Source organism: Rhinichthys klamathensis, unplaced genomic scaffold (assembly GCF_029890125.1).
Source record: "Rhinichthys klamathensis goyatoka isolate OS25496 unplaced genomic scaffold, OSU_Roscu_1.1 h1tg000036l_1, whole genome shotgun sequence".
Lineage (NCBI taxonomy): Eukaryota > Metazoa > Chordata > Actinopteri > Cypriniformes > Leuciscidae > Rhinichthys > Rhinichthys klamathensis.
The window spans coordinates 5,406,062-5,418,985 of NW_026606584.1; the positions used below are offsets into that span (position 1 = coordinate 5,406,062).

The 12,924-nt window shown below is 38.3% G+C and overlaps 1 protein-coding gene across 3 annotated transcripts; it reads right to left on the reverse strand.

Annotated features, from left to right (window-relative positions):
- Positions 1-3,033: 3,033 nt before the first annotated feature.
- znf207b (zinc finger protein 207, b) lies at positions 3,034-12,704 on the reverse strand. Of its 3 annotated transcripts, XM_056246179.1 has the most exons (12): positions 12,527-12,704; positions 11,999-12,125; positions 11,782-11,920; positions 11,501-11,686; positions 11,348-11,423; positions 11,212-11,264; positions 10,526-10,668; positions 9,153-9,245; positions 8,488-8,700; positions 8,146-8,293; positions 3,533-3,715; positions 3,034-3,317 (listed from the first exon to the last, which is right to left on the reverse strand). In XM_056246179.1, exons 1-11 carry the CDS (start codon positions 12,565-12,567, stop codon positions 3,555-3,557), a joined length of 1,380 nt encoding a protein of 459 aa, XP_056102154.1. In that variant the 5' UTR covers positions 12,568-12,704; the 3' UTR covers positions 3,034-3,317; positions 3,533-3,554. The 3 variants fall into 3 exon arrangements, with proteins under 3 accessions (XP_056102154.1, XP_056102153.1, XP_056102155.1); XM_056246178.1 differs by lacking the exon at positions 3,034-3,317 and having other exon boundaries at positions 3,380-3,715; XM_056246180.1 differs by lacking the exons at positions 3,034-3,317; positions 9,153-9,245 and having other exon boundaries at positions 3,380-3,715.
- Between the last annotated feature and the right edge of the window lie 220 nt (positions 12,705-12,924).

Below are 12,924 nucleotides of genomic sequence, written 5' to 3' on the forward strand. Positions count from 1 at the left end.
AACTTCACCTTTGTAAGGGATGGGGTTTTGAGACTTTTTAAAGTGTAACAGGTAAATTAAACTTCTGTGAGAATGTTTTAAAATGTAGTTTCTTGTTTTTATAGAATATGTGTGTTCTCAGAAATGTGTTATTATGTTCATTAAAATGGTTTATACTACAGGGCTGTTGAATGCTTGATTCTGATTGGTTGAGAACGTTCTAAGGTGTGCAATAATTTTCAGGGAAACGCACGACTAAGTAGTTCCAGGCAGGTTTGACCGCATTACAGTTCCATATCATTGCGCGTAGTTAACTGTAATAACGGAAAATAGGATACAATTCATAACAAGAAAAAACATGCTGCCCCATGCGCTTGATCTGCAATTTTCGATGTCTAACTTCACAATCTAAGTTTAATTTTAATAAATAAAGTATCTTTCATAATGTTAGGTTTAAAGTATGCTCATGTTGTTCTCTTGTTTCTTATCACACTATCTATAGGCTAAATAGAAAATTAAATTGAATAGGCTATATAAATAAATTTATAGTCCTGCTGGGTTTTCGTAATTATTCCAGATAATATAACAAATAAATAATTATTGATAGGCCTACTTGTTAAAAGGGCTTTGTGTGTTTCATTTATTGGGTTATCTACTGTCAATTATCGAAAACAAGAATGAACGAATTAATTAAAACAAATTGAATTAATAAATAAATAATAATATTGACGCACATGCTTTTCTGTCTCATTATTGCAACATCTCTCTCTCACTCTCTAATAACGGCATTAAAAACTGCATAAAGCCGGGACACACTGACTAAGGCCAGTTATGAATGTAATTTGATACTTATGACTGATCATGCCCAAACGCGTGTTCAGCGCGTTCAGTCTACCTATTCACAGTCGATGGAAACAGTCAGTCTTCGAATGTTTCAGCAAGTCGTAAGTGTGTCCCCATCATTAGTCTGCTATCCGTGGCTCAAACCTCCGTTACGGCCACTCCGCTTCGCGTCGTGACCGCATACCCACCTCGGGTGTGCATTATTTTTCTAATAATTCAATGGCCTGGCCTGTCGTCAATTATTCCTTACTTAACTGTAACGTCTCAGGGCTGAACATGGATTTCTGCAGACAAAATTTCTCATGGTCTGGCAATCATCTGTTATATAAATTTGAACATTAAAGTTTGCACATGTATTCACCATACGCATCTGTACTCCTTCGGAAAAGAAGAAGAAAAAGGTGTTTGACTGTTGTTCAGTTTAATTAAAACGAGCTAAAGCAACACACTTTTGAACATTTTGTCACAAAATAATTTTTAACATATTCAATCCACCTATTTAAAACTGAAGTTTATCTAATCCATTTTAGTTTACATTACTGTAACTGGGCATTATCCATTTTCTCACAAACCATCTAATGCTGGATTCCTTATCCTCTTGATCTTTAAAGGCCCCCAAACCCAAAACCCCTTCAAGGTGGAGTCAAAACACTGCACTCCTCATGTTCATCTGATATTATTTATATCTTAAAATGTCAGTGTAACTGTTTTACCTCAAGATGAAGACGAGTAATGTATTTTTCTAATGCGTCATATCATTACGCCTGCTGCACTTATGGTACGGCAGTAAAGTTTCTTGATTATTACGCAGGAATTAGAGTATAGTTCCTAGCCATGTCAGCCTAGAAAATCGCAACTTTACATTTTCCGTTGGTCTTAGTGCACGATGTAACTACAGAAGAGTCTAGTTTTAAATAAGAAAAATATCAAAACTCCTTGGTCATTTTTTTTTTGAGAAATGCTAATGGTCTTGTCCACTTCAATGATGTATGCTAAGCTATGCTAAAAGTGTTACCGCCAGAACCGGAGATCGGCTGAATGGATTCAAAAACGGTAAAACTCAACAGTTTAACTCTGGGGGAGTTTAAAATAAGCCTATTTCCAAAAAAAGTGGAGTATCCCTTTAACCCCATTTTGACTGGTACTGTTTGTGTATTAAAATCCAAGCAATGAAACAAACTCAAACTAGAATAAAGTTGTTTATTTCACAACATCAGTCCATAAAAAACCCTACCTTTCTACTTTAAATCAGAAGCAACAATCATAAGAATACTTCTTGGCATTCCAACAAGTAATACCAAATTAGGAAGTAAAGATGAAAACCTATGGTGTAAAATCAAGTAAATTTAAAGCAGGGGTAGCCACCCCTGCTCCTGGAGAGCAACATTCCTGCAGTTCAGTTCCAGCATTGCTCCATCACACCTGGAAATTTCAAGCAATCCTAAACACCATGGTTATAACATGTGGTTCAAATGTGTTTGATTGACTCTGCAAGACGGTAGTTCTCCAGGAGCAGGGTTGGCTACCCTAAAAGAGATAAATTTAAATTGTGTTACTGTCTGACAAACACTTAACTGGTAAATATCTTCAGGCAATTTTTCCTGCATTCCCCAAATGATAAAACAGACGTCACATTCTTCTTGTGAGGAATCCATTACATGAGACTAAAACCCATGGGTGAAATACAAAAACATGCAGTAAAATTGGATTGTTTGCAATATAATTCACACAGCGGGTCTTACCTGCAGACCAGGAAATGCTTCCAGGCCATTGTACCAATTTAATACTGGTAAGTGAGAAATATCACATCAAGCATGTCATGTCAGACAAATGTGTGGTGCAATACAAATCCAACTTCTGGAAAGCTCATTCATGCAACTAGGTTATTAAGCGAAAAATGTGTCAATTGACAGTTAAAAATATTAAGGAGTGATTAAAGCTTTATTCTTTACTATAAATTACTCTTTTAATGGTGTGTTAAGACTAAATGCCTATATGAACATTCCAGAACAAATTAGTTATTGACAGAATGAGTGTATCTGTAACGTCATTATGGCTTTATCAAGAAAACCAACCTGCCTGAAGACTCCACTGTTCAGGAAACACTCACACAAAAACAAAATCAAGAAGAAAAAAAAATCAAAAAATTAAGCATGTTTTATTACAATAAACATAGCAAAAAAAATAAAAATAAACATGAAGAAAAAAAAAAACCAATTACAGAGAGATGCATTTACCCTTGTGCTATTTAAACCCTGAACAAATGGATGCAAACAGTTAAAAGAAAAAACACCATGACAACATTGATCTGAAGCCCTCACCAATCTGATGTTGGGGACGTTAAGTCCAACAGCACAGTATGGTGCTGTGAGGGCTTCACTACTAAGATAAAAGCAGAAATCTTACTGGGAACTTGCCTTGTGCATGGAGATACTGTTAGGCCAGCGGCTTCAATATATTATGAACCTTTGTCTAATATACTGTACTTGTACAACCTGAATGAAACACAATAGGAAGAAAAGCAATACATGTATCAACTTTAACATTGATACTGCCGTTATCTTCTTAGTCTTTATTTAAGGGCTGAATCCAATGCTTTTGTGTGATATTACATATCTTAAATGTCCGTTTTTTCTTCAGCAGTGGGTTTAGAGCTCATTGGTTTGGCTACATTAAAAGCACAAGATGAGAAAAGGTTTAACCTCCAAACCTAGTGGGACGACAGCGCTGTTTCAGTATCGGCTGCCTGGAGACATTACAGGTGGCCTTATGCCCATGGGAGGCCCAGGTGGGCCAGCTTGGTATGAGGGCACCATTGGGGCACTCTGTCCATAAGGAGGCATGCCACCAGTCAGATAACTAGGCATGCCCTGTGGAGGACCACCATACTGACCTGAGAGCAAAAAAACACATATTGTGAGTAAACTATAGTGAAAGTTTATTATTTGTGTGTGTGAACTTGGCAACTCTAGCCATTTCTTCGCTGATTTTCACTTTTTGAAACAAGTTGAAATAGTTGCCAAGTTCTCCTTTAACAGAGTTAAACAAAGTCAGTTTTTTCCAATATTGTGCAGTCCTAGACTAAATTTCACATTTACATAATAAATTAAACAAGATTGACAGCTAATATTAAGCATATGTCTCATTTTGAAGGAGTTTGGCATGCCAAACTTAATGAACTGAGCTAATCATCAAATAATCACTTATTTTAATGTCAACATGATTACAGAATTAAGTATGATTATAATAATAAACAGATAATCACTGTCCCTGATTATGATTGGCTGTTTGAATCTGTACAAATTCTTTAAACATACACCTGTAACCTCATTACATCACTATTACAGCACCACTGCATCTGTTTGTTGTTTGGAAACCATTCTGATAAACATTGACTGATTTTAAAAGTTAGTAATAAAATGAACCGCAGAGTATCATTACACAGAAAAAGTGTCAGGTCTATTATTTTGCATTTACACCACAAGACTTAATGCACAGATAATTTGTCATACAGCATCCAATTGTTTTGTTCTGTCTATTGCTATGGTTATCATTGTCAATCGGATTCAACCGTGCATTTTAATACAGTTGTCAATCCAGAAACTTTGGTGTGTAGTTAGCAGCATAAAAAAGATATACTATACAGTGTTAATTTTGACAGTAAATTTTGATTTAGTTTTAGTCAGTCTTTTGACTAAAATGCCATTTAGTTTGTCATATTTTAGTCATCTGAATTGTTTTAGTTGACGAAATAGAGTAAGATATTAGTCGACTAAATCTTCAGTAGATTTAATCAACTAAAACCTACTGGGTTTAGTTAAACTGTAATGCGTTTATTTAGAATTTCTCTCAAATTTCCAAACCCATTATATACTCCCGGAGAAAACATCTATTAACCTGTTAATATGAATGACTTTAGAGTTTAAACATGCAATACAGACAGGTTTTACTGCCGTGACATAAAAAATATCTTAAACTTTAAAAAAACTTCTCCTAAAGTAGAACATGAACTTCTTTTCAATGAATGATATATGCATTCTTTATAACAACTGACTGTATCATTCTTTAATCTTTCAAGCAGACATATTTATTTGAATAAATTAAATATAATTCATCCTTATTAAAGATAATAAAGAGCAGTTAATGCTTTTCTCTTTTTCTTTTATTGGTTGATTATTATTAAGAGCAGACGGCATTAGTTTTTTACACACTGTCACTTTATGACCAAATGTGCAAATTCAATTGCACTGATGCTTATCCGATTCATATCTGTTCTCACAACTGTTAACGTTCTGTAAATACATAACTGACTGTGACATAATTTAGACATAATGTTGTGTGTACTTGTCCATTCAGTTGCAAAAGAGAGCTAAGTTTAGTACTCGCGTGCTGTAGCCTATAGCTGTCAATGTATACGGCTGAGCGCTTCGGGTGTGTGCACACAGAAAACCGTACTTCACCGTCGTCACTCTTATTCAGATCGATCCATATGTCGGCTCTTCTTTCTCCCAGACGTTTACATTTTTTAATGTTTATGAGGCATGCATCAAGCACATGCCAACTCGTGTCATGGCGGATAGAGCAGCACGTTACGATTCAAATGTGCACATCTACCACGAACGCAGCCGGACATCAGTTCTGACTGGATCCCTTCCCAAATCTAACCTGGCCCTAGCCAGATGAATTTCGCTCCGCCTAGCTTCACTCACATCCATCTGGAACCTCTTCCATTGAGAGTGATTTCTCCAACCAACTTTATGGTTTAGCCAATCAGGACGCAGGGCGGGAGTTTCATAGATGTGACGTAGTGGAGAAGCGACCGTGAGACTGTTTTGATTCAGACAACAATGGCGGCTCGCATCGAGGAAACAAGCGTTAACATTAGGGCTGTGCTCAGAATATCGATACGACGATACATCGTCATGAACTCCTGACGATGCGCGTATCGATACAGCAACTGCTGTATCGATACTGTCGTGCTTTTGAATGTAGCCAATTCAGGGCTCGAATTTCAGCGCGGGATTGCAAGTATTACGCATTATTCTAACCATTCCCGCAGGTCTCCCACTTATAATGATTAATCCATACAGGTTATAACATCGAATTAGTCATTTTAAAATATTCGAGACACAATTTCACAAACAGCGTGAGTGTTCAGCTGTGCCGCGTCTTCTGTCTCTGTCTCTCAAAATGGGTTGCTCAAGGCAAGCGTCAAACGCGCTGAAGGCGGCGATACACTCTCGCTTTCGGGAGTTGGGACATGACGGAATATTCACTTGCATATTCGGGCGAGTATTGCATTGTCACTTAAGTTTTACCATTCGCTCGTCTTTTTAAGTCTTACCACGCAAAACATTCAAGCGATTTTAAACTATTCAATGCTCGCACGCTCTCTGAGAGATGGTTTTCTCTGCATGCATACATAGAGTAAAGCCGCCTCACAAACAGCCTGCGAGTAACAAAAGTTATTTTTCACGGATTATATCGCTTTTACGGACAAAAACAAGCAAAATGATGTCAAAAATGTCAATCTTGGTGAGTGTCTAATACAGTCAGTTAATGCATGTGACAGTATAATGAACACAGGATCCGTGCACTAGCTCTTAAAGTGACAGCAGCCATGTGTGTCTGTCATTAATATTGTCGTCAAAACAACAAAAGATAGCTTTAATTATAAGGAATCTGGATTTATAGCCAATGTATTTAATTTAGTCAGGACTAAAATACTACCCAATGTTATTTTACATTTAATTACTTTAAGTGTCTGTAGTATTTCTGAATACTACTGCTAGACCTATTCAAAAACGTTTCTCTTTATTGGTAGGCTATATTTATTCTATTGTATTTATTTGTTTAAAATAATTTCAACGTAATGTAAAGAAATTACTTTGTTTGGTGCACATTCTAACACTTATTTAATTGAACTCTCATTGTTTTTTAATGACAAAAACGAAATAGTTTTTCAGTTATCACAACTGTTATAACACTGTTTATTCAATAAAGATATTACTGCTACTAAACTCTGCTCAAAAGAAATTTAAATTCCAAATTGATCCATATCGTGATACGTATCGTATCGTGGCTTTAGTATCGTGATGCGTATCGTATCGTGACATTGTTGGTGATACACAGCCCTAGTTAACATTGATGCTGTTAACATTGATTTCATCCGTGTTGTCCAATCTACCTAATATTGTTTCATTAAAAGAACATCAGAGAACGGCTCTTAAGGCTTTTGTTGGTGGAAACGATGTTAATAGATCAGTGCCTTCTCCCGACCGGATTCTTCAGCGTCACAGGTTGGCTTCGGTGTGAGTGGTTGAAATAGCACGTCGATAAAGATGACAGACAAGTGGCTTATCCAATCATATGCAAGGATTTTTGATAAGGCCCAGCCTTCTGAAACGCCATTTCAATGGATCGGTTCCAGATGGATGTGAGTGAAGCTAGGCGGAGCGAAATTCATCTGGCAAGGGCCAGGTTATCCCAAATCGTCCCTACCTAAGATTTTCGTCTAGTTTTTATTGGTTGACAAAAATGTCAACAGATTTTCGTTATAGTTTTTGTCATTCAAAACTGGTTTTTATTTAGTTATCGTCTCGGTTTCGTCTGTGAAAAAAATGTCGTTGACGAAAATAATGACGAAAATTATTGGTCAACGAAATTAACACTGTTTATACAGAAAGCAAGCAAAGATAGCTGACATAATCACTGATGCTGTAAATTACAACAAAAGGTAGACAAAGCTGCACTCTTGCGAAAACTCCCATTATCATCAATGAAGCTGTCTAAGCTGTGCAATTAATCTCTTAATTAACTCTTAACGATCGAGCAGAACTCCACTGAACAAAAACTCCGGCATTTTGGGTGGTGTTGAACGGATTCTTAAACTTAAACACATCTGACTGACCATTGTGTTCACACTTGCAACAGATATGTCTGTTATTGGCTACAAAGCTTAACGATGCAAAAACACGTTGTAAATAGAAACCTTTGATATAAGACTAAGACTTAACCTCCAAACCTAGTGGGATGACAGCGATGTTTCAGTATCGGCTGCCTGGAGACATTACGGGTGGCCTTATGCCCATGGGAGGCCCACTCTGTCCATCACAGAGTGCAAACACAAACACTCATGGGAGCGTTTTAAAACAGATGGCTATCAGCGAGTACCACTGCTACAAAACGGCACATCAAATAAATCTTTGGCGGGACTAAGATTCAATTTTGGCGGCAGCTAAAATGGTTTTAATACAGGAAAAACTCTGTGACGGTGACTAATCATTTCAACACAGAAATGATGACCTACAGACACAATCTTACCATGTATGGGATGCCTCATTCCAGGCTGCTGAGGAGGTATCATTCCTCCCACTGCTCCACTAGGGGGAGCCGAGGCAGCAGCCGCTGCAGTCTGCCCAGACCGAGGGATTAGCCTCTGGTACCTAGGCAGCTGAGCCCGTCTCTCTTCCTTAATTGGGGCCAAGACAATAACAATGTAATCAGATACTTGCAGTAACAAGAACACTTTGGACTGCATGTATTCTCACAACATCACTTAATTGGTAAATTTGTGCTATTGCAATATTCCCTTTAACACCAGATAATGCATTCACAATTACTTACTGTCAAAAAAAGTAGTTAGAGCAAAACTCGAGCACTCACCAGCGAAATATCCTCATCAGGGTGCATCAACTTACTGGTAGCACTCAAGGTGGTGAGGGTGGCTGGCTTACTTGTGACTGTGGCAGGGGGTTTGGCCACAGTGCTGGGGGAGACAGCAACAGAAGGAGTGGAGGAAGGCTGGGTGTAGGCTGGGAATGTCACTTTAGGAGAATCAGAGGTGTTTGATGATGGTCCTGATACAGTCTGCTGCGCCTGAAAGGAAAAGCTGACATTTTCAAAACATGCTTGGAAGAAAAGCAAATGTCTTGCACAATCACAGCACGCACTGCTAAATTATTATTATTATTTTTTTAAAGAGAAGGCAAAAAAAAGGTCAAGTAGAGCGGTTTTGGATAATTATAGAAAAAAAAAATCATTTCAATTTAAAAAAAATAATACAATTCGTACATAAACAAAATACAAATCTTTTATGGACAAAGAAAAAAGCTAGTACAAGTACATATAACATGTCAATATAACATGCTGAACGCAAATAGCACACGCATGCATCAAGAACCAAATCAAATCACTAAGCAGCTAATTATGGCCTAAATACCAACACCACAGCTTCATAATGCAGGTGTGCATATACTAATGACAGAAACAAGCGTGTCTGATCTGCATGCTGTGCTGCAGTAAAGAGAAGCACACAAACTAGTGCGTACTTGGGCAGAGCTAGGGAACAGAGGCTTAGAGGAGGCTGACTGTGTCTCTGCACTTGCAGGGGCGGCGCTGGGGCTCGCAACACCAGTCCCCATCTGAAGTACAGAGAGAAAGGATAACAGTATATATATATATATATATATATAAAAAACACCTTTCCTTAGACTCAACTCAGGATTCAACCTCACAAAGTAAACTGGCAATTACTCTAGAAAGCCATGTGTGTTTGTGCAGCGATTTCAAAAGACTGTTTATAGTGAGTTAAAGTCTCTTTAGCGACAAGATCTTAGATGTTGTCCTTTATTTATTAATTTATTTGTCAAAAAACAAAAAGAAAAGTACTTCACTATTATGCTGGGTTCAGAGTCAGACTACATGATATCAGCCTGGTTTTGGTACGATCCATTTGATGTAGGGTGTCGTGATGATTCATAAATGACAATGGGCGTCGGGATGCAAGAGTTAGATCAGTTTATCTCGCATGGTGTCACATAGTGGACGCAACCGTCGCTGCATCTGCGATGCTTCACGACATCCCAACAGAAAGACTAGCAACAGCGGAGTCAACAAACAACTCTCAATAAGCTGCCAAGAAATACGGTGTCAGAGTTTAATGTTAGAAGATGGCGGGCCCAAAAAGACAGTCTTAAAAAGCTTACCGCGGTCCTAAAAGCAGCCGCTTCGAAGAAACTGACAGGCATGTGTCAGTACGTAGCCGAAAAAAAGAAATGAGGGGATGCCCATAACCAGAGCCGTCATCCAGCTGAAGGCACTAGAAATCGCCAAAGAGCTGAACTTATCCACCAGCGAGGCCCATCATTTCTTATTTCGGCTACGTACTGACACACTCGCCTGTCAATATCCTCGAGCAGTGTAATGGATTATCACTTGCCCTCTGACTTCAGGGAGAAACTGCTCTTTTCAGCGCTATGTGATCAGCCTAAGGAAAAAACATTCACATCCCCTGGATCAGATAATGCGGATCAAACACCTGTGTTTTTTGACATGCCAGCATCTGTCACTGTACATAAAAAAAGGTGAGAAATCAGTCATAGTGAAATCTACTAAATGAGAAGTTCAGGTTGTTGTTATGGTAGCTATGCCATAAAGTGTTCATTTCCTAATGTGATTGTTGTTGGTACATTTTACCAGTAATTACCATACTTTAAATGCAAAAATCTTAAATTTAAATATGAAAAATATGCAATATGAAAATAATTTTCAAATAAAGTAGTTTCTTTAAAATACAAGATTTGGTCGTCAAAAAGCCTTTTTCCAAAAGGTACATCTTGAAAAGGGAGGGGGGGTTGTCTTATATTTGGAACAATACGGTACTAATCCAGCAAACAAGTCAGTCTGGTCCTACGTTCAGTACCTGCACAGCGCTGGGGAAGAGAGGTTTAGAAGCAACAGACTGTGTGGCAGGTACAGCTGGTCTGCTGGCCATACCAGGAGCTGTGACAGGGGCTGCAGGTGCCATAGGAGGCATGCCAGGCCTTGCAACATGGGGTGGCATTCCTGTAAACAAGAAAATGGTTTACTACTACAACCTTTTGACAGTTTTTCCCATTGATTACATCTGTATGATTACAGATGCACAAAGTTTTGGTGACGGAATATATTCGGTCAAAACAGCAAAAAGAAAGTATTTCCTTTTAAACCCACTGATTTAAAACAAAGTTTAATAGACGCTCCTCAGATGAAGCGTTTTGAGTGTTTCATGTGCACAATATGGATAAGCTATAACAGGTTAAAATGTCAGCAGGGTGGAAGCACTTTACAGTGACCATAAATTCTGCTAGGAGTAGCATATGTAAAATTTGTTCAGCTAAAATAGAGGCAGCTTGTAGCCAAAAAAACTTTACTATAACTCATTTAATTTACCCAAGAACAAACACTGAACAGTATACAGAGTTTAATTAGTAACCTTTTATTTATTTTCAGGTTTTTTTTTACCAAAACCGAAATGAAAGTTTTCCTATTAGTGCATCACTAAAATGAATGACTTATTTATATTAACTAGTCTATTTAAATAGTTTAATGACTGTCTACAACACTGACCTGGTGGCATGCCAGGCATCATCGGATGCATCATCCCTCCCATTGGCATCATGCTATTCATAACAGAACCAAAGATTAATCACACTGGACCATAATAATAAGGTTAGAATTTACATAAATGAACATTGAGACCTACCCTGGTGGCATGCCTGGCATTACTGGTGGCATTCCAGGAATCATTGGTGGGACACCAGTCAACATATGTGGCATGCCTTTAGGAAAATATATTAAGTCTTAATGAGCCACACTTTTGTTTGAGCTGTACTCTGTAAACTTTTGTCATACACACCTGCATAACCATGTGGCATGCCTTGGGCATGAGCAACATGATGGATGCCTGCCTGGGTCATAGGAGGCATGTAGGCAGCCTGAGGCTGAGCAGCAGGCTGTTGAAATGATGAAGGCCCGGCTTCATCATCATCGTCATCATCCTCCTCATCAGAATCATCCTGATTCGGTTTCTTCTTCTGGCTCTCTGCTCAGACAACACAACAAGGTTATATCTGTGACAAACCATTCTATTGACATTTTACAAACCACTTAGATTGCCTAAGCACTATTACACTGTACCATGCGACTTTTGTTCAAGTACTCTTCTCCGATCTTGCATGTCCTTTTCTGGAATACCCTCCATGCCGTAGATTTCCAGTTCTATGTCTGTTCTTCCTGGTATTGCATTAGGAACTCCGTCTATTGTCTCTTTGTGCACCTTTAAAAAAAAGAAAAAGATTTAATTCAACACCCCTTAGCAAACATCAACGCATTATGTGTTATAAAAGGTCCATACCTGCATGCAATGTATGGCTAATCCAGGCCCTGTGTACAGCTTCTTGTGACAAATATGACATTTGAAATGTTTGGCTTTCTGGTGCTGAATGAGAATCTTTTCATCATCAAAATCTCTGTTGCAGTACCTTAAATTCTGGTTAAGGATCACATTCAGGGGAGGAGAAAATTCTACAAATAAAAAGAAAGATGTGAAATGCTTCAACATAAAAATTGAATGTTTTAAAAATGCATCTGACTGCAGTTCTAGACCACCATTACAGCGCAAAATGTTCAGAAAGCGCCTAGCTACGTCGAGACAGCTATTGTGTCTAAAATACTCCCTTAACACTAACAAACATGACATTCTAACTAAAATGGCATCAAAACAACAAAATTCACCAATACTAAACATACAAGTTTCTGACTTTCTTTTAATATGTAGCAATAAATGTGACTGCAGCGTGAGACTGAAGGCATGAGCTTGAAATCATGATCACGCTGCTGCCAAAGCACTGAACAGGCCGCATCGGGTCATGGAAAAGGATACCAGCACCAGGGCTTCATTTGCTTCTTCTTTTTTCGTCCCATTTTAATAACAACCCGTTTTCGTATTGTAATCCGACAGGGAAAAGATTCAAAACCTTCACTAAGCAGAGATTCTCGTTTTCAGGTGGAAACACAAAAAAATGGCGCGGCTCCGCTAATATCTCTTCACCCACAATGCAGCGGCATATGACGCAAATACGCAGCTGCGTCGTGCGCTCCTGGTGAAGATCCCCCGATCCCCCTCCCTCCTACATAATATGGGAACCTGCACATCTCTCAGCAAGCGACGTCACGTCAAATGTTATTCCAATAAAATTACATTTCTGATGTAGACTATGCCTATTTCCCCCACACTACAAAGAAAGAACTATCCATAAAAAAACTATAGTAAAAAAAATG

Bases quoted from the DNA above. Each gene is read 5' to 3' on its own strand.
- znf207b (XM_056246179.1), bottom strand. From the start codon at position 12,567: ATGGGACGAAAAAAGAAGAAGCAAATGAAGCCCTGGTGCTG. The intron at 12,126-12,526 runs GTATCCTTTTCC...CCAGAATTTAAG, and splicing joins CAAATGAAGCCCTGGTGCTG to GTACTGCAACAGAGATTTTG. The intron at 11,265-11,347 runs GTAGGTCTCAAT...TGTTATGAATAG, and splicing joins ATGCCAGGCATGCCACCAGG to CATGATGCCAATGGGAGGGA.